The sequence below is a fragment of the Agelaius tricolor genome, unplaced genomic scaffold (genome assembly GCF_023055355.1).
Source record: "Agelaius tricolor isolate 1412-34295 unplaced genomic scaffold, bAgeTri1.0.p SCAF_28, whole genome shotgun sequence".
Taxonomy (NCBI): domain Eukaryota; kingdom Metazoa; phylum Chordata; class Aves; order Passeriformes; family Icteridae; genus Agelaius; species Agelaius tricolor.
In genome coordinates, this window is record NW_027269288.1 from 8,819,741 (window position 1) to 8,845,604 (window position 25,864).

General features: G+C 57.1%; 1 protein-coding gene across 5 annotated transcripts; it reads left to right on the plus strand.

The window, feature by feature from the left end:
* The first annotated feature begins 800 nt into the window (after positions 1-800).
* Positions 801-24,442, plus strand: KLHL17 (kelch like family member 17). 5 transcript variants are annotated; one of them, XM_071448925.1, is made up of 12 exons: positions 801-1,061; positions 9,689-9,942; positions 10,653-10,774; positions 11,184-11,405; positions 12,859-12,975; positions 13,428-13,641; positions 15,439-15,583; positions 16,622-16,789; positions 17,457-17,545; positions 19,075-19,148; positions 20,146-20,327; positions 21,329-24,442. In XM_071448925.1, the coding sequence occupies exons 2-12, from the start codon at positions 9,732-9,734 to the stop codon at positions 21,555-21,557; spliced, it is 1,773 nt and encodes a 590-aa protein (XP_071305026.1). In that variant the 5' UTR covers positions 801-1,061; positions 9,689-9,731; the 3' UTR covers positions 21,558-24,442. The 5 variants fall into 5 exon arrangements, with proteins under 5 accessions (XP_071305026.1, XP_071305027.1, XP_071305025.1 ...); XM_071448926.1 differs by lacking the exon at positions 801-1,061 and adding an exon at positions 1,405-2,412 and having other exon boundaries at positions 2,454-9,942; XM_071448924.1 differs by lacking the exon at positions 801-1,061 and having other exon boundaries at positions 1,405-9,942.
* Positions 24,443-25,864: the final 1,422 nt, after the last annotated feature.

A 25,864-nucleotide genomic window follows, 5' to 3' on the forward strand; every position in this document is an offset into this window, starting at 1 on the left:
TTCCCTTCTCCGCTCTGCAGAGCCCGTGCCTCGAGTGCTCTGACCCGTTCTGGGCCCCTCAGATCGGGAGGGACATTGGGAGTGCTGCAATGTGCCCGCTGGAAGCGTATTGGGGTGCTGTAGTGTGCCCACTGAAAGGGTATCGAGGTTCAGTGTGTCCACTGGAAGGGTATTGGGGTGCTGTGTGCCCACTGGAAGGGCATTGATGGGCTGGAGGTGTCCACTGGAAGGGCATTGATGGACTGCAGTGTGTCCAAGGAAGGGGAATGGAGCTGGGGAAGGGTCTGCACCACATGTTCTATGAAGGAGCTGAGCCTGGAGGACAGGAGGCTCAGATGGGACCTTCTCACCCTCCACACCAAGCTGACAGGAGGCTGTAGCCAGGTAGTGGGCACTCTCTTTGTCCACGTAACAAGTGACAGAACACGAGGAGGGAGTTTTAAGCTGCACCAGGGCTGGTTTGAGGTTGGACATCAGCAGGAATTTCTCCATGGAAAGGCTGACCAGGCCTTGGCAGAGACTGCACAGCGAGGGGTTGGAGTCCCCATCCCTGGAGGTGGCACTCGGTGCTCTGGGGGGTGACAAGGTGCTGATGGGCCCCAGGGTGGCCCCCACGACCCCAAAACTCTTTTCCTGCATAAATTATTTTGGGACACCCCTCCAGGCCACGCCCACCAGCACTAACCGCGCCCCCTCATTAACCCCGCCCCCCACCCTTTGTGCGGCGCTCGGCAGCGGGGGCGTGGCCTCTCCTCATCGCCCCGCCTCATTCCCCGTTTAGCCCCGCCCCCGCCCGCTGGCCCCGCCCCCGGTGCCGGTGCCGGTGCCGGGCCCGCAGCGGGGCCGGTGCCGCTCGGTTCGGAGCGCTGGGCCCGCGCACGGGCACACGTGCGGGGCCGGGCCGCCGCGGGGTTATTCCGGGTGACGGAGGAAGCCGCAGCCCCGGGGCCGCCGCCGCACCTGCCCGCCCCCGGCCCGCCCCGAATCCCCGGCGCGGGGCCGCTGCGGGTGTAGCGGGACCCGCAGCATCCCCCGGCTTGGGCCGTGGCCGCCCCGGAGCCGTGAGTACCGCCGGGGCACGGCCCTGCCGCCCGCGCCTCCGCTTCTCTTCCTCTCCGTCTGCCTCTTCCTCTCCCTCTTCTTCCTCCTCTCTCTCTCTCCCGCTGTCCCTCTTCCCGCAGGGCCGGGCCGTGGGAGGAGCGGGAGCGGAGGGGTAACGGGATGGGGCACACCGGAGGGGTTACCGGGGATGGGGCACACCGGAGGGGTAACGGGATGGGGGAACACCGGAGGGATCACCGGGAATGATGGGGCACACCGGAGGGGTAACGGGATGGGGGAACACCGGGGATGGGGCACACCGGAGGGGTAACGGGATGGGGCACACCGGAGGGGTCACCGGGAATGATGGGGCACACCGCGGATGGGGCACACCAGAGCGGTAACGGGACGGGACACACCGGAGGGGTCCCCGGGTATGCTGAGGGGACCCCCGGAGGAGCCGCCGCTCCATCTCTGCCGGCGCTGCCCCCGTGCATCCCTCCGCGGAGAGCAAGTTTGCTCTCGGGGTACCCCGCCGCACGGCCGGGGGGAGCAGCGGCGCCGCTTCCCAAGGCTTTGGCACAATTGCTGTGGTTCCCAAATACCTGCAGGGGTTTGGAGCGGCCGATGCCCTCCCCAGCCCGTGTGGCCGCTCTCCCTGCGCCGCGGCATCAGCCCCGGGGCCGGCGGCATCCCCGTGCCCTCCTCCCCTGTCCTCTGCCGAGTGCTGCCGGATCCCACTGAAATGGGAAAAGCCGCAGCTCCGGGGCTGGCCCAGCCGTGTCCCCTGCCCTGGGGGCTCGGCGCTGGCAGCTGAAGGGCACGGGGAGAGGCGTTTTCCTTCCTGGAAACTTGTGGGACGCAGCTTTTTGGTGGCCTCTGCAGTGGCTGCCAGGGCAGAGGGCTCTCCTTGAGCCTCAGCATCGCTGCTGGAGCTGGAGCTGGAGCTGGTCCCGGCAGCTCAGGCCAGGCTGGCAGCTGGGCTGGTTCTGCTGCCTGAGCAAAACCAAAACCTCCCTCTCCGGGGAGCAGAGCCCTGCACTCAGCAAGGAAGGACAGGGTGGCTGTCCCTGCGCTGTCCCTGCGCTGTCCCTGCGCCGTGCCAGCCCGCAGGAGCTGTGGCCTTGCTTTGGTGGCTCTCTGTGCAGGGTGCCAGCTCTGCTGTGGCTTCCTGCTGTCCCACAGCATTATTCCGGGGGGCTCTGCATTGCTGGAGGTGATTCTGGGGTGATTCAGCAGCACGTGGATGTTTCTGGGTGCCTTTAGTGTTTGGTGCTGGTTTCGTTACAGGTTTGGTGTTTTGGGGTTCACTGGTGCTGGTTTTGTTACAGGTTTGGTGTTCTGGGGTTCACTGGTGCTGGTTTGTTACAGGTTTGGTGTTTTGGGGTTCACTGGTGCTGGTTTTGTTACAGGTTTGGTGTTTTGGGGCTCACTGACCCCTCAGGGATGAAAACCTTTTGGTTTTCAGCCAAAGCAAGCCCCTTCCCTCTGCACCCCGAGTTTCTCCCCGGCCCGTGAACATCTGCTGGAAATCCTTTATTCAGCAGAGCAGTGAGTAAGACCCGGGGAGATGTTGGGTGTAGAGATCTGAGTTTCCTTCCTGAGCACTGAGTGATTAATGAATCACAGCAGAGAGCAGCTAATTCAGAGCACACCAGGAGCTGGCAGGCGGATCAGGCACCTGCTCTCTTGGCTTGGGAGCCCAGCATCCAAGGGGAGCAGCTCCCGAGCATCTCGGGGGGCTGGGGTGGCCCCTGTGCCTGCTGCCAGCCCGGGGCAGCTCGCTGGGGGTGGCACTGGGAGGGCTTTGTTCTGCCAGCACAGACAGTGACCATCTGCCCTGCTCCCTTGTGCCAGCCTGGCTCTCTGGAATCGGCCTGGAAATCAGAGAAGGCTGCAGATCTGCTGGGGAGCTGCTCTGGGCCCATTCTTTGCTGCATTTCAGGAACAGCCATGTGCAGACCTGCTGGGGAGCTGCTCTGGGCCCATTCTTTGCTGCATGGCAGGAACAGCCATGTGCAGACCTGCTGGGGAGCTGCTCTGGGCCCCTGCTCTGCTGCATTTCAAGAACAGCCATGTGCAGACCTGCTGGGGAGCTGCTCTGGGCCCATTCTTTGCTGCATTTCAGGAACAGCCATGTGCAGACCTGCTGGGGAGCTGCTCTGGGCCCATTCTTTGCTCCATTTCAGGAGCAGCAGCTCCAGAACTCGAGCAGCCCCACTGAAGTCCCAGTGCTGCCTCCTGGATCTGGGCACAGCCTGGGCAGGCTGGGCTTGGGAGGCCTGAGAGGCTCCATCTGCTCTGCCTGGGCTGCTGCAAACCATCCCTGAAGGATGTGGCTCCTCAGGGACAGGAATCCGAGCTCCTCCAGCTGCAGTTCCCAAGGTCTGGGACCTGCTGGCCTTGGCAGTTGTGCCAGTGAGCTCAAGGCCATGGTGTCACACAGCTCAGTGTTTGGGGATGTGGCCTGTGCTGGAGATGGGAGGGAATCCTTTTGTTTCCTGGCTTGGAAAGACTTTCCCAGTGCTCTAGAGAAGCTCAGAGCTCGTTCAGAGCAGGAGGTGCAGAGCTGGGCTGGTCTGTGTTGGCAGAGAGGGGCCGGGGGAGGCTTTGGGAACCATCCCTGCCCGTGGTGTGAGAGGACTGAGCCAGCAGTGCCCACTGCTGACCTCCTGGCTTGGAGAGGCAGCAGAATTATTTCATGTCTGTAAAATTCAGAATTATTTCATTCTGTAGAAGATCTCCCTGCCTGTTTGCAGCCAGCAGATCCGAGGGCTTTTTGCTGCTTTCCCTGCTGCTGCTGCCTCATGCCACAGAGTTATCCTTCCCCTTAGCAGCCAAGTGGTGTCTCCTGCTGAGCCTGCCCAAATTCCCCCCTGTCCTGTGACAGCTGGGCAGTGCTGGGCAGTGCTGGGGCCCGCTCTGAGCTGGCCCAGTGTCACAGCAGAGGGCACAGTCCCTGCAGGGAGCGAGGATGCTGCAGAGAGGGAGATCCAGGGCAGGTCTGGGAGCCAGGAGTGTGGCTGTGCCCAGCTCAGGCTCCCTGAGCACTCTGCCCTCGTGTTCACCTGTCTGAAAATGGAGCTGGGCACGGAGATCGTGTCCCAGTGCACATGAGCTGGGCCTGGCCCTGCTGCCTGGGCAGGGCTCTGTGCAGTGCCCAGGTTGGCACTGCCTGTGCCATGACCCAGCAGGGCGTGAGACACGGGCTGCTCTGCTGCTGGGGACACTGGGCAGGGGAATCAGGACATGACCCACATTTCCAGCTCCTCTCAGAGCCACAGGGCTCCCTCTGCTCAGCTTTTGGTGTGCTTTGTGCAGGACTCTGGGAGCTGCAGTCTAACCCAGTGCAGCTGGGGACCTGCACCTTCTGGCAGGAATCCATTTCCATGCCTTGTTCCTCCCTAACCCGGCAGTTCAGCAGTCCCAAACCTCCTCCAGTCCTGACCCTCACCACCAATTACTTGAAAATGACCCAAATATTGGCGCAGATGCCTCAGAATCCCTCAAGCATGGAGCCTTGCTTGGAGCTGCGAGACAAAAGCTGAGTTTGGAGGTGGCTGAAGGAAGAGCTGCAGCCTGGGGGAGGTGAGGACAAGGCTGTGGGCACTGAGATGAGGATGGTGAGGATGCCCTTCGTCCCCCTGAGACATGAGAATGTCCCAGGGCATCGAGCCTCTGCCTCCTGCTCCCTCCTGTCACTTTTTGGGGTGACTGAGAGCAGCTTGGAGCTTCCCAGCAAAACTCCCCAGGGAATAACGAGGAGCCAGGCTCTAATTAGGAGAGAGTGGTGATTGCACCAGGCCCAGGTCAGTGTGCTGAGAGCCCTTCTTGCCTGGAGCCAGCAGTGCCTCTGTGCCTGGAGCTGGCAGCTGAGTGCAGCTTTTCCCTGTCCTCCCCACCCCCTTGCTGAGGCTCCACATCCTCCCTGGCAGCTTGTCACTTCTCTGCAGATGTCTAGACAGGAGGATTCAGTGTGTGTCAGTTATGCCTAATTCATTAAAAAAAAAAAAGAAATAAATAAATAAAAAAGCCCCAGCCCTCCTGGGAGCTGGGGACTCTCAGTCCTGCAGACTCAGCGCTGTCTGAGCTGCCCTGCCCTGCCTTGAGGCAGCACAGCCGTGCCAGGGAGCTGCAGGAGCAGCAGGGGATGGAGGAGAGGGCATTTGGAGGGGTTTCTAGGGCCGGGCTGTGCTCCTTGTCCCTGCTGCTCACCCCATCTGTGTGTTCTCGTGTCCCCACCGAGGGCTTCCAGCTTCCCTGGCGCTGCCAGCTCCCCAGTTCCTGCTCCCTCCCGAGGGCAGGGCTGGTTCCAGGAGGGACAGCTCCCTTGCTGCCGTTCTCCATCCAAAACCTCAGCCCTGGCCTCTGCACAGGTGCCAAACTCTGCCCTGGGGAGTGCTGAGGATCTGCAGCTCAGAGCATCCCCTGCTGCAAGAGCAGCTCCCCCTTTGCTCCCTGCCAGCCCTGCCTCTCCCAGGCTCAGCTCACACGAGCTGGGGCTGCTGATGCTGGCAGTGCCCGTGGGAGCTCCCTGGGTGCAGGCTGAGGAAGGACTGGGCCCAGAGCGTTGTGTTCTCTGTGTCAGTGGCGCTGGTGTGACACATCCTGGTGGGGACAGCTGCCTGCATTTAGTGCCTGCTTTGCATCTGGCTCCTGGGCAGGCACAGCTGAATGGTTCCCATCCCCTCTGCTTGGGCTGATTGTGGGGAAGGGAGCAGCAAAGGTGGCAATGCAATTTTGTCATGAATTTATTTTGTAATAAGCAATTTATTGTTTTGTAATAAATTTATCACAAAATAATACATTTATTTTGTCATAAATTGCAAAACAGAAATTATTTTTATAATTGCAAAATAGAAATTATTTTTATAATTTCAAAATAGAAATTACTTTTATAATTGCAAAATAGAAATTATTTTTATAATTTCAAAATAGAAATTATTATTATTTCCCTCTGGAAGAAGGAATAATTTAGGATATCCCAGCTTGAGGGGTGAGGGCAGTGCAGATCTGCTGTAGCTGTGCAAACAGCCCTGGCACCTGACTATTGATGAAAAAATGCTGCTGCACTGTGCTCCTCTCCCTCCCCAGGGATCCAAGCTTCTGCTCCATCCCAGGGGGCTTTGGCTGTGCCATTTTGGAGGCCCCTGCCCTGGCTCCAGCCCTGGAGGCCCCACGGTGCCACCCTGAAGAGTTGTTTGTGCCACGCTGGGCTCCAGCTGAGGGCCACTGAGGGCACCGAGGCCACCGAGGGCCCTGAGCGCCACCGAGGGCCCCGAGTGCCACCGAGGGCCCCGAGTGCCACCGAGGGCTTCGGCCTTCCCCAGAGGCAGCCCTTGTGTGGGAGCTGTGCACAAGCAGCCGAGTTTCCAGCAGGGATGAGGCACAAAGGGATGGGGCACATGGAGGGGCTGGATCGGGGCCCGGCTGCGCGTCAGGCCCGAGGGCAGGGGCTGTGCCCTGATCCCCGCGCCCGCCATGGCAGCAGCTGCACAGGATGTGGCCCTGCTGCCTCCCGGCCCCGCTGCCAGACACAGAACCCCCTCCAGGCTGCCAACAAAAAGCCATTCTGCAGGGCCTTCCTGGGGAAAGGGCAGCCTCGGGACCTCTCCCTGGAGGATGCTCTGTTTATTGCTCAGCACACTTCTTTTCACTCCCAGCAAAATATGGTGTTTTTGTGTGCAGAGAACAGGCCTCCCTTTGGGCAGGGATCATTTGCATTAATTAACAGAGCTGTTATGCACGGCCATGCTCTGGCGCAGAGGAGCCAAACAAACGCCTCCTTTTTTTTTGTTTTTTTTGGTGGTTTTTTTTGTGCCACAAGCTCAGAGTTATTCCAGGGGAGGCAGCACATCCGTCCCAGCCCGTGGGGACACGTGCAGCGCTGCTGCTGCCCACAGAAGGGGTTGGTGCTGCCTTCCCCCCGTGCAGCCCTGACCCTGCTGCTCTGTTCCCCGTTAGTGACACCCCACAGAGCCTCATTTCCTGGGAATGGGGTTTTACCAGGGAAACGAGGGGTGGTTAATGCTGCCAGCGAGGTGGCACAGGGCACAGGGAGCAGTCTCAGGCTCTCTAGCTTGTCAGAATCACCCCGAGAATTGTTAAAAGTTTCTTTTCCCACCCTGAGCGCTTGAAGAACGAGTTGGAGCTCTTCAGTTCTCATTCTCAAGGTTGTTCATTGTTTCTTATCTATAAAACATTTTTCTCCTGCCCAGCCGAGGTCCTTCCAGCAGGACAGTTCCAGGCACTGTGCCTGCCCCAGGGCAGTGTTATGTCTTTATACTAAAAACTATCTGTACAATATTTACAATAACTTCCCAATACCTATCACCCATGTTAGACAGTGAGCTTCTACTCTAGACCAATGTAAAAAACTGCCTGTCCCCAGGGCAGGGTTATGTCTTTGTACTAAAAACTACGTGTACAATATTTACAATTACTTTCCAATACCTATCCCCTATGTCAGACACTGAGCTCCTACTCTAAACCAATCCAAAAGTGCCACCCTCACAGCAGAAGATGGAGGCCAAGAAGAAGAAGGACAAAGGCTGGACACGCCCAGTTCCCTCCATCTTGCCCCCCTGAACTGCCATTCTAAAAACCCCAAAATTTAGGTTTTCACCCCGTGATAAATTCACTATCATTCTACTTAAACTGTTGTGGCCTGCTGATCTTCATCTAAGGTTGGTAACTTGCTCCATGGGTCATAATCAAAACCACAGGTGTTTTGTGCTCTGTGCCCGCCCCTCTGGAGCCCAGGCAGGGATGTAAATAACAAAAACTCTGTTTTCTGTGGGCATCTCAGCCAGCAGATGGGAATGAGCTGATGGAGTGTCCCGGGGATGCTGCAGCTTCCCAGAATGGGATGTGGGAGCACAGGACCACCCTCCTGGGCTCTTCCCTGGTGCCCAGGGCACGGTGCCACCCTGCTGTCCCTGCTGAGGGCACCAGCAGGCCCTACCTCGTGGCACCCGGGTGATGCCAGCAGCAAAGGGCATTGCAGGCTCCTGTCCCCACGCAGGAAACGTGTTTATTCATCTTTTCATCCTCCCCCAGACTCTGTGCGTGCTACAACTGCTCCATAAAAAGGCAGGAGCAGGCTGCAGCCGTGGCTGAGCAGGCTCAGGATGCTGCTTTGCTATTTTTAGGCTCAGCAGGGTGGTGGTGGAGGTGTGCAGGAGCGGGGGCCGAGGGGATCCTCTCGCCGCAGGGATGCGGGGGCAGCTGGCAGCCTCGGGATGGGTTCAAGCTGTTTTTTCCCTGCTGCTGCCTCCCCCTCCTTCCTCCTGCTGCTCAGTCATCCCCTGCTCGCCCCCCCAGCTCTGGCACAGAGGCAGCCAAAGGCCTTCTGGATGCAAGCAGCAGCAGGGGGAGGAAATCTCTGCGTGAATAAATGTTCCTTGATCAGGCAGGGCTGTGTTTTCCTAGAAGCACTGAGTGGTTTGGGTTGGAAGGCAGTGTGAAAAATCATCTGGTTCCGTGGGCAGGGACACCTTTCACTATCCCAGGGGGCTCTGAGCTCCGTCCAGGCCGGCCTGGGATGCAGGGGCAGCCACAGCTTCTCTGGGAAATCCATTGCAGGGCCTCCCCACCCTCACGGGGAAGAATTCCTTCCCCATATTGAACCTGAATTTCCCCTCTTTGTTTGAAGCAGATGACATTTCCCCAGCAGGGCCTGGTCAGAGCTGTCAGGGTTGCTGTCAGCACACGGTGCTTGAGCTGTGGTGGCTCCCACAGGGATCACCCAGGGCTAAAGCCTGGATTGATGCCTTAAATTCAGCTTTCATGTTTTCCACATTCTGTACTGCATTGGTTTGTAACTCTGAGCTCCATATAAAGTGTCAGCAGCTCTCCTCACAGCTCAGGCACACAGAACAATCCAGCCCCAGAATCCCTGGAGCTGCAGCTCTAGGCCCAAAAAGTGCAAACAGGGAATTGAGGAGAGCAAACTGGGAGGGTGGGACTGCAAAACATGGAGCTGGAATTGGACAATGAACCCCAATATGGAAATGGACCAAAACTTATAAAAGTGTGAAAACTCGTGACACACTGTCCATCTTGGGTCCATCTTGGATCCATCTTGGATCCACCTTGGGTCCGTCTTGGATCCATGTTGGGTCCATCTTGGGTGCATCTTGGATCCATCTTGGATCCATGTTGGGTCCATCTTGGGTGCATCTTGGATCCATCTTGGATCCACCTTGGGTCCACCTTGGGTCCATTTTGGATCTATCTTGGGTCTGTCTTGGGTCCATCTTGGATCCATCTTGGGTCCATTTTGGATCCATCTTGGGTCTGTCTTGGGTCCACCTTGGGTCCACCTTGGATCCATTTTGGGCTCATCTTGGATCCATCTTGGGTCCATTTTGGATCCACCTTGGGTCCATCTTGGGTCCATTTTGGGTCCATTTTGGATCCACCTTGGATCCACCTTGGGTCCATCTTGGATCCACTTTGGGTCTGTCTTGTGTCCACCTTGGATCCGCCTTTGTTCCACCTTGGATCCACCTTGGCTGTAGCCCCATCCAGCCTCTTTCCCTGCCCAAGGTGACTCCTTTGAAGCCCCTTTAACAAACCCCCCGTTTCCCCTGTGCGTCCTGCAGCTCCCCTGCCCATGTTAACCCTTTGTTTGCCCCTTTGGCAGAGGCGGCGGGAGGGCGCTGCCGCCCTCGGTGCCCGCCGCAGCCATGGAGGGGGCGGTGCAGCTGCTGAACCGCGACGGGCACAGCATCTCCCACAACTCCAAACGCCACTACCACGACGCCTTCGTGTGCATGAACCGCATGAGGCAGCGGGGGCTGCTCTGCGACATCGTCCTGCACGTGGCCACCAAGGAGATCAAGGCCCACAAGGTGGTGCTGGCGTCGTGCAGCCCCTACTTCCACGCCATGTTCACAAGCAAGTAGAGTCCTCTCTTCCCCAGGGACAGGCTGGCAGCTCTCCCCTCTCCACATCCCCTCCCTGTTCTCACTGCCCTGCCCTTTCCTGTGTCACTTCTGTGAGCAAAAACAGGAATGTTCCTCATTTCACTGCCTTCCCTGAGTCCCTTTGCCCGTGTGCAGGATCCTGGTGTCCCCCTCCTGTACAGGATCCTGTCTCCTGTCCTGCAGGCCTGGTCCCCAGTCCCTAGAGCTGGGCAGGAAACCTTCCAGAAACAAACCACTTGTTCCATGCATGGTTTAATCCTCCATTTCCCTCCCTTCCCCGATTCCCTTTGCCCACAGCTCCCTGCACAGGGATCCTGGTGCCCTTTCTCCTGTCCTGACCCCCATTCCCCGGAGCTGGGCAGAAAACCTCCCTGGGCTGCGGTGTGGAGGTGGATGCAGCTCATTCCATGCATGGTTAAATCCTACTCCCTTCCCTGGTTCCTTTTGCCCTCAGCCCCCTGCCCAGGATCCTGGTGTCCCTCCCTGCCCAGGATCCTGGTGTCCCTCCCTGCCCAGGATCCTGGTGTCCCCCTCCAGTCCTGGTCCCCATTCCCCAGAGCTGGACAGAAACCCTCCCCGGGCTGGGGTGCAGAGGTGGATGCAGCTGGTTCCACGCATCCTCCTGTCGGGGAACAGCCCTGCTGGGGGGTTTTTGTTCATTTTGGGTGTCCTTTGGCCCAGATGAGATGAGTGAGAGCCGCCAGACCCACGTGACACTGCACGACATCGACCCGCAGGCTCTGGAGCAGCTGGTGCAGTACGCCTACACGGCTGAGATCGTGGTGGGAGAGGGGAATGTGCAGGTAGGAGCTGTTCCCCACATCCCCCTTCTCCACAAAGCTCTTCTGTTCCACATTTGCCTCCTGGGGACTCCTGTCTGCTGCTCAGCAGTGCCAGCTGTGCCTGTGGTGGCAGCTGGGGCTGGCAGTGCTCAGGGAGCTGAGCTGCTTCCCTTCCCAGAGGTGGCTCCTCGAAGCTCTGTGCAGTTCCCAGCCCTGTTCCTGAGCACCTGCCATTCTCCTGGCCCTGGGGGCAGTTACAGGTGTCCTTCCCAGCTGTTCTTCACCTTAGAAACCAGGAGTGCTCTGTCCTTTCTGTGCCTGGAGGTGCTCACTAAACCTGCTCTGCTCGTGCCTCGCAGTGGGACGAGGGTGAAATTCATTTCCTTGCCCTGGGAACTCCCTTTTGCCCCATTCTTTTCCACTCTGCCAGACCCTTCTCCCTGCTGCCAGCCTGCTTCAGCTCAATGGTGTGAGGGACGCTTGCTGCAAGTTCCTGCTCAGCCAGCTGGACCCCTCCAACTGCCTGGGCATCCGGGGCTTTGCTGACACCCACTCCTGCAGCGACCTGCTCAAGTCTGCCCACAAGTACGTCCTGCAGCACTTTGTGGAGGTGTCCAAGACAGAGGAGTTCATGCTGCTGCCCCTAAAGCAGGTGAGGCCTGTGGTGGTGTTCACAGGGGTCCCAGGATGAGGGGAGAGACGAGAATGTTGATTCCATGAAAAGACACCATTGGCGTGATGGAGACTGCGAACTGTCAGGGAAAGATGAAATAATAATGAAAACTAAGCTATAAACAGCAAAGATCAACCCCTGTGCCTTTTGCATCATGGTCTAGCAAGAAAAACAAGCAAAATGAATTTAAGTTTGCCATCCCCAAAGCCAAGCGAGCGCCTTACAGCAGCTGTTATTGAGTGAACCCACCTCGTTCAGAAGGCTTGATTTTTATTTTATAATATATATTATATTAAAACTATACTAAGAGAATAGAAGAAAGCATTTCATCAGAAGGCTAGCTCAGAATAGAATAAGAAATAATAACTAAGGCTTGTGTATGACTGAGTCAGTCTGGATAGCTGGGCTGTGATTGGCCATTGAATAGAAACAACCACATGAGCCCAATCCCAGATGCACCTGTTGCATTCCACAGCAGCTGATAACCATTGTTTGCATTTTGTTCCTGAGGCCTCTCAGCTTCTCAGGAGGGAAAATCCTAAGGAAAGGCTTTTCCATAAAACACGTTTGTGCCAGAGGCCCAGTGCAGTGTGCAGCTCAGGGTGCAGCAAAGCTTGCCCTGCTCTGTGTTTCAGGATAAAGCCTGAGGGGTGTGCACTGAGGGGATGGGGTTTGGCAGAGGAGCTGCAGCCAGGTTCTGGGCTTTGGCCCCACTCTGTTCAGGCTGTGGGAAGAGCTCTGCCAGCAGGCTGAATCCCACGGGAAATAGGGACAGGAGGGGAGGACAGGGGTCCTTTTGGTCACTGGTGCTTGCCAGGTGATCTCAGCACACTGCCCTGGCTCTGGGAGCAGGGAGTGGGTGCTGGCTGCCCTGGGCTCGTGCCTGGGATGTTTCAATCAGCTCAGCTGATGTTTCTTGCTGCTCATCCTGTGGTGCCAGTGTGGCCCTGGCTCATCTCCCTGGGCAGGAGCAATTCCCGGTCCTTGCTCTGTGTGGATCAGGACCAGACACCTCCCCTCACCCATCCCCGGGGCAGGGGACAATGAGGGAGGGTCACATCTCCCCCTGCTGCAGCTCTGCAGCCCTTGGCAGGTGAAGGGACAGTTCTGGGAGCAGCCAGGGCTGCTGGGTCTGTCCCAGGAGATATGGAAGGGACAAATGCCAGCAGAGTCATCCCCCTGCTGCCCCTGCCAGCGACATCAGGGAGAATTGTCAGGCATTGCAGCAGCCTCAGCCACAGTGAGGGGAAGGGAAGAGCCAGGGAGGATGGTCAGAGATGTCCCCACAAAGCTGCACCTGCACCCAGTTGCTGTTTGGAGCCCCCAGCACGTCCAGGAGGCAGAGCTGTGCCTCTGGCACTGCTGTTCACTGTGCTGGGAGCTGGGGATGCCTCCACCCCAAGCAGCACTGCCCTCCCCACCCTGCCTGCAGGTGCTGGACCTCATCTCCAGCGACAGCCTCAACGTGCCCTCGGAGGAGGAGGTGTACAGGGCTGTGCTCAGCTGGGTCAAACACGACGTGGACAGCAGGAGACAGCACGTGCCCAGGGTGAGCATGCTGGGAATGAGCTCAGAGGGGCTGGAAATGGGCTGAGAGTGGGCTGGAAATGGGCTGAGAGTGGGCTGGGAATGGGCTGAGAGTGGGCTGGAAATGGGCTGAGAGTGGGCTGGGAAAGGGGAGAGTGCTGGGAAAAGGGGAGAGTGCTGAGAAGGGGCCTGGTTGTGCCCACCATCTCCGAGTGCCTGGGCTGGAGGAAGCTGCAGGACGGGGCAGGAGCAGCAGGTCCCTGTCCTACCACTTCCAGTCCAGCCTGGAAGGGACCTGAAATCCCATCTCATTCCACCCCCTGCCATGGACAGGGACACCTTCCACTGTCCCAGGCTGCTCCAAGCTGTCCTTTAACAGTTCCAGGGATGGGGCAGCCCCAGGAGTTTCTCCCTGATCTCAGGCTGTCCCCTCTCAGTGCCCCTGGCCCATGCCCTGCTCCGTGTCCCCCCCAGCTGATGAAGTGCGTGCGGCTGCCCCTGCTGAGCCGGGATTTCCTGATGAGCCACGTGGACACGGAGCTGCTGGTGCGGCACCACTCGGAGTGCAAGGACCTGCTGATCGAGGCGCTCAAGTACCACCTGATGCCCGAGCAGAGAGGGGTGCTGGGCAACAGCCGCACGCGGCCGCGCCGCTGCGAGGGCGCCAGCACCGTGCTCTTCGCTGTGGGTGAGGGCCTGCCGTGCCCATCCCTGTGCCAATCCCTGCCCCACATCCCTGCCCCACATCCCTGCCCCAATCCCTGCCCGCTGCGAGGGCGCCAGCACCGTGCTCTTCGCTGTGGGTGAGGGCCTGCTGCGCCAATCCCTGCGCCAATCCCTGTGCCAATCCCTGTGCCAATCCCTGCCCCAATCCCTGCCCCACATCCCTGCCCCACATCCCTGCCCCAATCCCTGCCCGCTGCGAGGGCACCAGCACCGTGCTCTTCGCTGTGGGTGAGGGCCTGCCGTGCCCATCCCTGCGCCAATCCCTGTGCCAATCCCTGCGCCAATCCCTGCGCCAATTCCTGCCCCAATCCCTGCGCCAATCCCTGCGCCAATCCCTGCCCCACATCCCTGCCACCCCCAATCCCTGCCCCAATCCCTGCCCCAATCCCTGCCCCAATCCCTGCCACCCCAATCCCTGCCCCAATCCCTGCCCCACATCCCCTGCCCGCTGCGAGGGCGCCAGCACCGTGCTCTTTGCTGTGGGTAAGGCCCTGCTGCGCCAATCCCTGCGCCAATCCCTGCCCGCTGCAAGGGCGCCAGCACCGTGCTCTTCGCTGTGGGTAAGGCCCTGCTGTGCCCATCCCTGCCCCAATCCCTGCCCCAATCCCTGCCCCACATCCCTGCCCCATCCCAGTGGCTTTGGGCTGTGTTTGCTCCCCTCAGCTCTCGGGTCTCTAGCTGCTCAGAGTGGCCCCAAGATGTGGTAGAAAGTCTCTTCTCGCAGCCCAACAGTTGAAGGAGTCAGAGCTCTTAATTTCTCGGTCTCAAGGTTGTTTATTGTATCTTATCTGTAAAATTCTTTCTCCAACCAAGGTCTGCTCAGCAGGACAGTCCGAGGCACTCTGCCTGCCCCTGGGTGGTGTTATATTTTTATACTAAAAACTATGTGTACAATGTTTACAATTACTTCCCAATACCCATCACCTATGTTAGACATTGAGCTTCTACTCTAAACCAATCCAAAAGTGCCACCATCACAGCAGAAGATGGAGGCCAAGAAGAAGAAGAAGAAGGACAAAGGCTGGACACACCCAGATCCCTCCATCTTGCCCCCTGAATTCCCATTCTAAAAACCCCAAAATTTACTTTTTCACCTTCTGATAAATTCACTATCATTCTACTTAAACTGTTGTGGCTTGCAGGTCTTCATCTAAGGTTGGTAACTTGCTCCATGGCTCATAATCAAAACCACAGGTGTTTCTGGGTCTCTGAGCCCCCTGGCAGGAGTCTTGGCTGCTCAGGACACCCAGAGGGACGACAAATTAAGTAGAATGATAGCTAATTTATCACAGGGTGAAGAAGCAGATTTTGGAGTTTTTAGAATGGGGATTCAGGGGGGGCAAGATGGAGGGATCTGGGTGTGTCCAGCCTTTGTCCTTCTTCTTGGCCTCCATGTTCTGCTGTGATGGTGGCACTTTTGGATTGGTTTAGAGTAGAAGCTCAGTGTCTAACATGGGTGATGGGTATTGGGAAGTAATTGTAAATATTGTACAGGTAGTTTTTAGTATAAAGACATAACACCACCCCTGGGGTAGGCACAGTGCCTCTGACTGTCTTGCTGAGTGGAGAAAGGAGAAAGATTTTTAGAGATCAGATGCAATAAACAACCTTGAGGCTGAGAAATGAAGAGCTCTGCCTCCTTCTTTGACCGCCAGGCTGCGAAAAGAGACTTCCCAACTTTCCTCGGGGTCGCTCTGAGCAGCGAGAGCCCCCGACAAGAGGGATGTCCTGAACTCCAACCCTGGCCCTCCCCGAGCAGGTGGAGGGAGCCTGTTTGCCATCCACGGGGACTGCGAGGCCTACGACACACGCACGGACCGCTGGCACATGGTGGCCTCCATGTCCACGCGCCGCGCCCGCGTCGGCGTCGCCGCCATCGGGAACAAGCTCTACGCCGTGGGAGGGTAAGGGGGCACAGGGAGGGTGGCACGGATGGGCAGAGTGATCCAGGATCTCTGGGGTGGCCGTGGAAAAGCCCCTTCCCTGTGCACGGGGATCTCTGTGCCCCTGGGATGGCTCCTGCCAGCTGCTGCTGGCCTCCCAATGTCATCGTGGCCATCGGGAACAAGCTCTGCACCATGGGAGGGTAAGGGGGCACAGGGAGGGTGGCACGGATGGGCAGAGTGATCCAGGATCTATGGGGTGGCCATGGAAAAGCCCTTTCCCTGTGCACAAGGGTCTCTGTGCCCCTGGGATGTGATGGTGTTCGCAGAGATCTGAGGATGAGGGAACACACGAGGATCTGACTCCATGGTTCAGAAAGCTGATTTATTATTTTATTATATATATGTTATATTAAAACTATACTAAAAATAGAAGAAAGGATTTCATCAGAAGGTTAGCTAAGAATAGAAAAAGAATGATGCAAAGGCAGCTGCCTCAGACTCTCTGTCCGAGCCAGCTGGGCTGTGATTGGCCATTAATTAGAAACAACCACATGAGCCCAATCCCAGATACACCTGTTGCATCCCACAGCAGCTGATAACCATTGTTTGCATTTTGTTCCTGAGGCCTCTCAGCTTCTCAGGAGGAAAAATCCTAAGGAAAGGATTTTCCATAAAAGATGTCTGTGACACTGGGATGGCTCCTCCAGCTCGTGCTGGGTCTCTGAGGCAGGCAGCTGAGATTCCTCCTGGGAACTGTGGGAGAGAGGGGAGGAAAGAAGGGAGGTCCTCCCAAAAGGGTTTTCATGGCAGGAGCAGGGCTGACCCCACAGAAGTGACCTGCCCCATGGGCATTCCTCATGGGCAATGCCCCCTCCTGAAGTGCCCATTTCCCTCAGAATGCCAGACTGGTTTGGGTTGGAATTTAAAGCTCATCTCATCCCCCCCATCACACCTTCCACCATCCCAGCTTTCTCCAAACCCCACCCAGCTTGGGCACTTCCAGGGATCCAGGGGCAGGCACAGTTTCTCTGAGCAGCCTCTTCTCCCCTTCTGCAGCTACGATGGGACCTCTGACCTGGCCACAGTGGAGTCCTACGACCCTGTCACCAACTCCTGGCAGCCCGAGGTGTCCATGGGCACCAGGAGGAGCTGCCTGGGGGTGGCAGCCCTGCACGGGCTCCTCTACGCTGCCGGGGGGTACGATGGGGCCTCGTGCCTCAACAGGTAGGGATTGCCTTGCTCCATCCTCCCTGCCCCTGCACGCACTCCCTTGGAGCTGGGAACCCTGCTCCTGACCCTTGAGCAGATGTTTTACAGCTCAGCTCTGTGACGCTGCTCACAGGGGTCTGAGGATGAGGGAAGAGACGAGGATCTGACTCCATGGTACAGAAGGCTTGATTTATTATTTTATGATATATATTACATTAAAACTATACTAAAGAATAGAAGGAAAGGTTTCATCTCAGAAGGCTGGCTAAGAATAGAATAGAAAAGAAAAGAATGATAACAAAGATGATAACTCTCTGTCCGAGCCAGCTGGGCTGTGATTGGCCATTAATTAGAAACAACCACATGGGACCAATCCCAGGCCCACCTGTTGCATCCCACAGCAGCAGATAACCGTTGTTTGCATTTTGTTCCTGAGGCCTCTCAGCTTCTCGGGAGGAAAAAATCTTAAGGAAAGGATTTTCAATGCAAAGATGTCTGCGAGACACCTCCTTCTCCCAGTGGGGAAAACCCCACTTTGTCACCCTCTGCCCCAACAGAACCCAGCCTGTGTCAGCTCCCCTCCATCTCCCCCGTCTGTCCCCAGTCCCTGGGCGCTCCCCTGATCCCAGAGCTCTGCCCTGAGCTTTTCCCGTGTCCCACCCGTGTCGCTGTGTCCCTGCAGTGCGGAGAGGTACGACCCCCTGACGGGCACCTGGACGTCCATCGCTGCCATGAGCACCCGCCGGCGCTACGTGCGCGTGGCCACGCTAGGTGGGTGCTGCCAGGGGGCTGGGGGGGTCCTGGGCAGGCTCCCGAGGGCTCCTGGTGCTGCTCTGCTCCAGCTCCTGCCCCCTCTGCAACGCCTCTGCCAAGAGCTTGAAACTCAGCAAAACTCCTGAAACAGTTAATGCTACCTGCTCCTCTAATTCAGACACAACAGTACTGAGGAAAAAAGTAAAAAGCAATCTAAATTAAAGGTTGGCCCTCCATTACGATTACCTAATTAGTCTGATATTAATCAAAATTTTAAAAAAGATTTAAATTCAAGGAAACAACTCTTTGCATTACCTGTAAGATATCATCGTAATCATGTAAATCCACGATTTGAAAGTCTTTCTCACCATGACATAAAAGAACTGCATCAAACTTTAAAAGAAAGTAAATTCTCTTCTCCTTTTATTTTAATAATGTGTTAAAATGTATTTTTAATTCTTATAACTTAGTCCCTGCTAGTTATCAAAATGTAACTTCCCTAATTTTGGAGTTTTTAGAATGGGGATTCGGGGGGGGCAAGATGGTGGGATCTGGGCATGTCCAACCAATTCACAATATCTTTTATAAAAATTACAATAATTTTTACTACAATAATATTGGTGTGCTCCCTGCTCTGCCCTCCTCCCTGACACCTGGGATTCAGCACGCTCTGGAGGCAGCTCCTGCAGGGATCCATAAATTGCTCCTCTCTAGTTTGGAGCAAGGGGCTGCCAGTGGATGGAGGGATCTGGGCCTGTCCAGCCTTTCTCCTTCTTCTTCTTCCTCTTGGCCTCCATCTTCTGATGTGATGTTGGCACTTTTAGATTGGTTTAGAGTTGAAGCTCACTGTCTAACATAGGTGATGGGTATTTGGAAGTAATTGTAAATATTGTACAGGTAGTTTTTAGTATTAAAAGAGTGCTCCATCTTGCCCCCTGAACCCCCATTCTAAAAACCCCAAAAATCTATTTTTTCACCCCGTGATAAATTCACTATCACTCTACTTAGACTTTCGTGGCTTGCAAGTCTTCATATAAAAATTTGCTCCATGGCTCATGTGCCATTTCCTAAGGCCTTTCCAATCACTCCTTCCAGGACAAACAGAAATCCTTGGCCATGGGCTGAGGAGGAGACCAGCTCACTGGCAAAGCCTTTTTCAGCACTGGAGAACTCTCACACAGTGCCACAACCATTCTTATTTCTCCCTGTGCTCTGTAACAGCAGAGGTATTTGGACCCACAGCCCAATGTGAATGTCACACATCTGTTCATGCAAAGCAGAAAGAGCCTAAAACAGCACAAAACTCCCAAAGAGCAGCACAGGGAGGTTCCCACCAAAGGGTTTTCAGGGCAGGATCTGTGTGGCCAGAGCAGGACTGGCCCCACAGAAGTGACCTGGCACACAGGTGACTCAGCACAGTGGCACCTGCGCTGAGGCTGAGCCCAGACCTGTGTGGGCACCTCCAGAGTGGCACCTGTGACCTCGTGAGTGGCTGTGGTGGGACAGGGAGGTGTCCTCAGCTCATGCCTGTGCCTCTGTCTTTGCAGAAGGGAACCTCTATGCAGTGGGGGGCTACGACAGCTCGTCCCACCTGGCCACGGTGGAGAAGTACGAGCCCCAGGTACGTGTGGGAGGGAGATTGGGGTGACTCTCGTGCTTCTCCCCTCTTCAGGAAGGCCTCAAGCCACCGTGCATGGCTGGGGGATGAAGGGGGATCAGCAGGGCCGCTGCATCCAGGGTGCAACCCCGAGCACAGTGACCCAAAGCTGCTCTGTGAGAGCTCCCTGTGAGGTTTGGCCACCAGAACAGCCCCTGGCCCCACTGCCCGTGGTTCTGAGGGCAGCAGGGATCCTGTCTGTGCCCTGAGCTGCTCCCAGCTCCCAGCTGGTGGCAGGCTGGGGACACAGCTCTGCTCCTGCAGGGTCCGTCACTGCAGAGAGATCAAAGAGCAGGTCCTGGAGGCTTTTCCTGAGCTGCAAAGCCCCAGCTGCACTCACTCAGATTGGAAATAGATACAGCTCAACCCCCGGGGCTGGGCTGGCATTCAGCTGGGGCACAACTGGTGGCCTGGCACAGGCATCTCTGTGCCCCTGGGATGGCTCCTGCCAGCTGCTGCTGCTGTGCTCTCTGAGCCAATTCTGCTCTCTAATTCCTCCTGCCAGCTGTGGGACAGCGGGGAGGAACAAAGTGATCCCCCCAGAAGGCTTTTCATGGCAGGGGCTGCATGGCCAGAGCAGGACTGACCTGTCAGGGGTGTGTGGGAAACGCCCTGTGGGGTGGCTGATGGGGTCCCTGTGCCCAGGTGAACACCTGGAGCCCCATTGCCAACATGCTGAGCTGGCAGGGGTGTGTGGGGTGGCTGATGGGGTCCCTGTGCCCAGGTGAACACCTGGAGCCCCATTGCCAACATGCTGAGCTGGCAGGGGTGTGTGGGGTGGCTGATGGGGTCCCTGTGCCCAGGTGAACACCTGGAGCCCCATTGCCAACATGCTGAGCTGGCAGGGGTGTGTGGGGTGGCTGATGGGGTCCCTGTGCCCAGGTGAACACCTGGAGCCCCATTGCCAACATGCTGAGCTGGCAGGGGTGTGTGGGGTGGCTGATGGGGTCCCTGTGCCCAGGTGAACACCTGGAGCCCCATTGCCAACATGCTGAGCCGCAGGAGCAGCGCGGGCGTGGCCGTGCTCGAGGGGATGCTCTACGTGGCTGGTGGCAATGATGGCACCAGCTGCCTTAACTCTGTGGAGCGCTACAACCCCAAATCCAACACCTGGGAGAGCGTGGCCCCCATGAACATCCGCAGGTAAGGAAGGGGCTCTGCCCCTCTGGAGCCTCAGGAGTGGGGATCTGGCCTTGCTGTGCCACAAAACAGGCACACCACGGGGTTTGGGGCTTTGTGGCTGGCTCAGCACGCTCCTGCCGTGCTCAGAGGGATTGGAGGGAGAGCCAGCAGGGCACAGCAGGGATGTTGTGCACAGGGATTTACCCTCAGCACTTTGTGTGGCCATAAAGAACCAGGGCTTGAGCTCGCTGAGCCCACCAACATGCTGCTGGGCTGTGGGAGGAATTAAGGCTTGCAAGGCCGAGGATTTTGGGCTCAGAGGGTTTGGTAGTTGATGGGGTTTGGTATTTGGTGAGGTTTGGTATCTGATGGGGTTTGGTATCTGATGGGGTTTGGTAGTTGATGGGGTTTGGTAGTTGATGGGGTTTGGTATTTGATGGTTTGGCATTTGATGGGGTTTGGTATCTGATGGTTTGGCATTTGATGGGGTTTGGTATTTGATGGGGTTTGGTATTTGATGGGGTTTTGCATTTGATGGGGTTTGGTATCTGATGGGGTTGGGGTGACAGGGTCAGAGTGAAGGGGGAACTCAGAGGGTTTGGTATTTGATGGGGTTTGGTGTTTGATGGGGTTTGGTATTTGATGGGGTTTGGTATTTGATGGGGTTTGGTATTTGATGGGGTTTTGCATTTGATGGGGTTTGGTATTTGATGGGGTTTGGTATCTGATGGGGTTTGGTATTTGGTGAGGTTGGGGTGAGAGGGTCAGAGTGAAGGGGGAACTCAGAGGGTTTAGTATTTGATGGGGTTTTGCATTTGATGGGGTTTGGTATTTGGTGAGGTTGGGGTGAGAGGGTCAGAGTGAAGGGGGGGGATCTGTGGCTCTGTGCTGTGCTCTGCCTGTTGGTGCCCAGCACTTCATTTCCCTGTGCTGTTTGTGGGGTGCCACAGCTCTGGGCAGGTCCCTGCCGTGCTGAGCTCTCCCCAGCCCCTCCCAGCTCACCCTGTGCTCTCCCCATGCAGGAGCACCCACGACCTGGTGGCCATGGACGGGTGGCTCTACGCCGTGGGCGGCAACGACGGCAGCTCCAGCCTGAACTCCATCGAGAAGTACAACCCCCGCACCAACAAGTGGGTGGCCGCCTCGTGCATGTTCACCCGCCGCAGCAGCGTGGGGGTGGCCGTGCTGGAGCTCCTCAACTTCCCGCCGCCCTCCTCGCCCACGCTCTCCGTGTCCTCCACGAGCCTTTGACACCGAGCCCGGCCGTGCCTCGGTGCCCGGGGACGGCACCTGAGCCAGCCCGGCCGTGCCGCGGGGCTCTGCCCGCTCTGGGCGCAGCCGCAGGGCCGCCAGATGTGCTTCCAGCAGGGCCTCCCCTCTGGAGGGCCAGCGGAGGGGCCAGGCTCGTCCAGCGCCCCCCAAAGCCCCTCTGGGCAGGGGGGAGCCCGAACCATTGCTGCTTCTGGGACTGCCGTGCTCCAGCCGTGCCACCGGGCGCTGCCAGCCCTGCGGGGCCCAGGGGACAACGTGTGACCCCCACTCGGAATGTCACCGCAGCCAAGCCCAGCCCGAGGTGTGTGCCCTGCTCCGAGGGCGTCTCTCTGATGCCTTAACCACAGCAAGAGAAGAGGCCCAGCCCAGGCCCAGCCCTGCAGGTGGGGAGGGTCCCTCTGGGCCCAGCTGAGCGCGGCTCTGGCCAGGCTGGTGGCTGCAGGGGCCTTGGTGGCGCCGCTGCCATCGCTGCCGGCCCAGGCGCCGGGACTGGCACTCTCTGGGAATGGCCTGGCCTGTTTGCTGTTCCCCTCTCTGCACAGCAGACTCTGGGCTTGTGGAAAGGAATCAGTTCTTGCAAGAAGAACGGTCCAGCCTTCCGAACGAGGACGATTGCCTGGCATTACTTTTTTGGGTATTAATTTTTTTATTTGAATGCTAATATGACTCCATATCCCTTTCTTTTTTACACTGCCCTGGTATTCCCCATCCCCTCTGCTCTCCAGGCAGCAGAAGGGATGCAGTTCCTTTTTCCATTTGTTGAGGAGGTGATTCCTGTGCCCTGGAAGCTCTCTCTGGATGGGTGGGGTGTGTGCACGTGTGAGAGGCCAAAAGCAGCACGGGAGGGACCCTTTCCCATTAGCGACTCCCTGGCAATTAAACAACCACTCTAATGAGCTAAAGCTTGGATAAATTAGCACTGTGAGGCCTGTCCTAGAGCCAGGGCCCCCGTGCTGTGGTGTTTTCAGGGTGTGCTCTGGGTGTGAGCCGTGAGCTGAGGCACAGCTCAGGTGCTCCCCACACCACAGAGGAACGACTCAACCACTGGTACCTCAATGTGTTCAAATGTTCAAATGTAGCATTGGAAATATGATCCAGCTGTTTGGAACTCATTCCTTCCTCCTTTTTTCCCCCCCTACTGCCCAGTTCTCACTCACAGAGCTCAGATTTCACTCCTGTGGTACCTGTGGGCCTGAATTTTCAAGTAGCGAGAGATTTCTGCTCCTTAAACTCTTCTGAAAGAGGAGTTTAAAACGAGACAGGGACTCCCCAGCTTCAGATCCTTTTCCTGGCAGTCTGGTTTCCCCTGGACAGGAGCCTGCAGGTTTCCCAAGCCCACTCACAGTGCCTCACGTTGTACACCTGGAATTCCCAGCAGCTTCTGCAAACCAGGGCTGCCTCCCCCTCCAGCCTCTCCCCAAGGACAGTCTGAGCTTCTCAGGCTGAGGAGGCCTTTTTGGCTTTTGGAACAGGCTCCAAATGCTCTTTTTGTCCCCTTCTCCCTGTCACAGCTCAGCAGTTCCCTATTTCCCTGTCCTGCAGAGCCCCCTGTGAGTGCCCAGGCTCTGCAGGTGTCTCCCAGCAAGGTCAGAGCAATCTGCTTTGTTCAAAACCTGATGAAACCAGTGAAATCTGCTCTGTTTGGTGCACGTGCCTCCACCCAAGTGAGCTCTCAGCCCTTTCCATCCTGCTCCTGCAACCAGCAAAGGGATTTCCCTCTCCTGCTGGGCTCTCATCCAGGTGTCCCTGGCTCCAGGGCCCCCTTTGCAGGAGGATCAGCCCAAAAGCCCCATGGAGAGGTGGAAGGGGCTGGTGCTGGGCTGGAGGTGCTGAGGAGCTCAGGAGGGGTCAGGAGTGAAGGGAGAGGGGAGCCCGGCCAGGATCTGCAGTGCAGGAGCTGCAGAGAGGGAAACAGGGCTGGATTCAAACAAGGAGCGAGATGGGGCAGTGGCTCAGAGCCTCTGCTGCAGAGTGGGGAGGGAGCTGTGCCTTGGGAGCAGAACCTGAGGGAAGTGGGAAATGCAGCAGAATTTCGGTGTCACTGCAAATCCTGAGGGAAGTGGGAAATGCAGCAGAATTTCGGTGCCACTGCAAATCCTGAGGGAAGTGGGAAATGCAGCAGAATTTCGGTGCCACTGCAAATCCTGTGTGGTGCTCTCCTGCTTCCTGAGGAGCAGGGACAAGGGCAGAGTGGCTCCTGTGTCCCCTGGCTGGCTCCTGAGCAATACCCACTGAGCCTGCGCCACGAGGAGGGAGCCTCCTGTCTGTGCTGCCCAAACTATGCAGGAAAGGGCAAAAGAACCCCCCAGCATCTCCTGGGGGTCCCCAGCCCCCCGACCCACACTGTGTGGACACGAGGTGTCAGCCCCTGCCCTGGGACGTGCCAGGGTGGGATTGCTCCTGGTGCTGCTCGTCCCCTGCCGAGGAGGAGGAGGAGGAGGAGAGCTCGGAGGGGACGCCTGTCTGTGTCTGTCTGTCTGTCTGTGCTGTCTGAGGGGAGGAGAACAGCTCTGTGTGGCTTCCCTGCCAGTTTCAGGCCGTGCTGTCTCGCCCAAGATGTTCCTTGTCTGGATTCCCAGCGGAGGAGCGTCCCCAGGCCGGGGGCTCCGGGCTCTGGGGTCTTCCCCAGCAGGGCCAGGCTGGAGCCCCTGCCCTGGTTTGGGGGCAGAGGCTCCCTTGGCCTCCCTGCTGGGCACACCTGGTCCAGATCCATGTCCAAGCGTCGTCACTTTGATTTCTCTGTAACTTTATGCGACTTTATTTATGTGGAACTCTGTTTTCTCTGAATTTTTTGCACTACACGGGGCTGGGGAGGGGATACAAGCAATAGAAGCCAACGTGTACAATAAAGACATTTTCTTGGAGAGCGGCTCCTGCCTCGTGCATCCTTCACTGTCCCTTCCCTGGCTCCTGGGGCTGCTCCCTCCTCCCCAGCCAGGGCAGGGCTCCCCAGGCAGAGGGTGCAGAGCTCTGCCTCTGCTTGAGCATCCAGGGCAGGTTCAGGCGGTGTCAGGGGAGGGTTTGGGATGGGGATCAGGGAAAGGTTCTTCCCCAGAGGATGTTGGGCAACCCTGAGCTTCATATAAAGTGTCAGCTTCATATAAAGTGTCAGCAGTTCTCTCCTCACAGCTCAGTGCCACAAAACCTTTTCCAGCCCCAGAACGAAGGACACCGCTGCAGCTTCAGACCCAAAAAAGCGCAAACAACAAAAAGGCCCAAAAGGCCCCGAAAGTGCAAACAGCAGGGAATTGAGGACAGCAAACTGGGAGGGTGGGACTGCATCACCTGGAGCTGGAATTGGGCAATGAACCCCAATATAGAAATGGACCAAAACTGATAAAGGGTGAAAACTCCTGACTCTGAGTCCATCTTGGGCAGAGCCCTGGCCAGGTTCTTGTTCTGCCCAAGGTGCATCCTTTGAAGGCCTTTCAATAAATCCCCACTTTATTCCTTTAACTCTGCCCAGCCTTTAACTTGCTTCATTTATTTTAAACCCCACTTTATTCCTTGAGCTCTGCCCAGCCCCTGATCCAGGGCAGCCTCTCATGGCTCCGGTGCCCCCTGTCCCTGCCAGCCCTGCTGGTGTCACTGCTGTCCCTGAGACAGCAGCAGGAGCTGCACTTGTGCCCCTGCTCTGAGCTGGGAGGTTTTACTGAGCTCCAGCTGCAGGAGCAGCGCGTTTGTGGTCACGGCCTGACCGTGTTAGCCACGGATCTGGGGGCAATGCCCCTTTTCTGCACAGGACGCAGCTGGGGCTGTTTGCTGATCTCAGACAGGAGCTGCTGTGCAGAGAGCAGGGAGCAGCCCCTGCCGTGAAAATCATGGAATTTGTGGTGGGGGCCCTCGGGAGGGGGGTGCTGGTGCTGTGCTGGGCCAGGAAGGGTTAATGGGTTCTGGGCACAAGGGGGGGGGGGGGGTAAAGGAGCTGCTTTGAGAGGTCAGAAATGGGGAGAGATTTTATGGCACATCCGTTCTCAGCTGCTCTCTCCTGGCCACTGTGGCCTGAGCATGGAATCCCTTTTTGGGGAATATTTTGTAACTTCTAGGGTAAAAGACAAATGGGAGTGTTTCCATCAACCCCAGCTTGATCCCAAGAGATTCCCCAGGAAAACCTCCTGAAATAACATTTATAACATAAATAACCTCCTGTACATTTGTCACAACACGTCCTCTGTGGTGTTTCTTACATCACTGTTATTTGTGTTCACTAAAGCTGATTTTTTTTCAAACGTGCCAATTCAATTCAATTCGTTTTGACAAGATCTGATTTCCACAGCCCCGTGTTC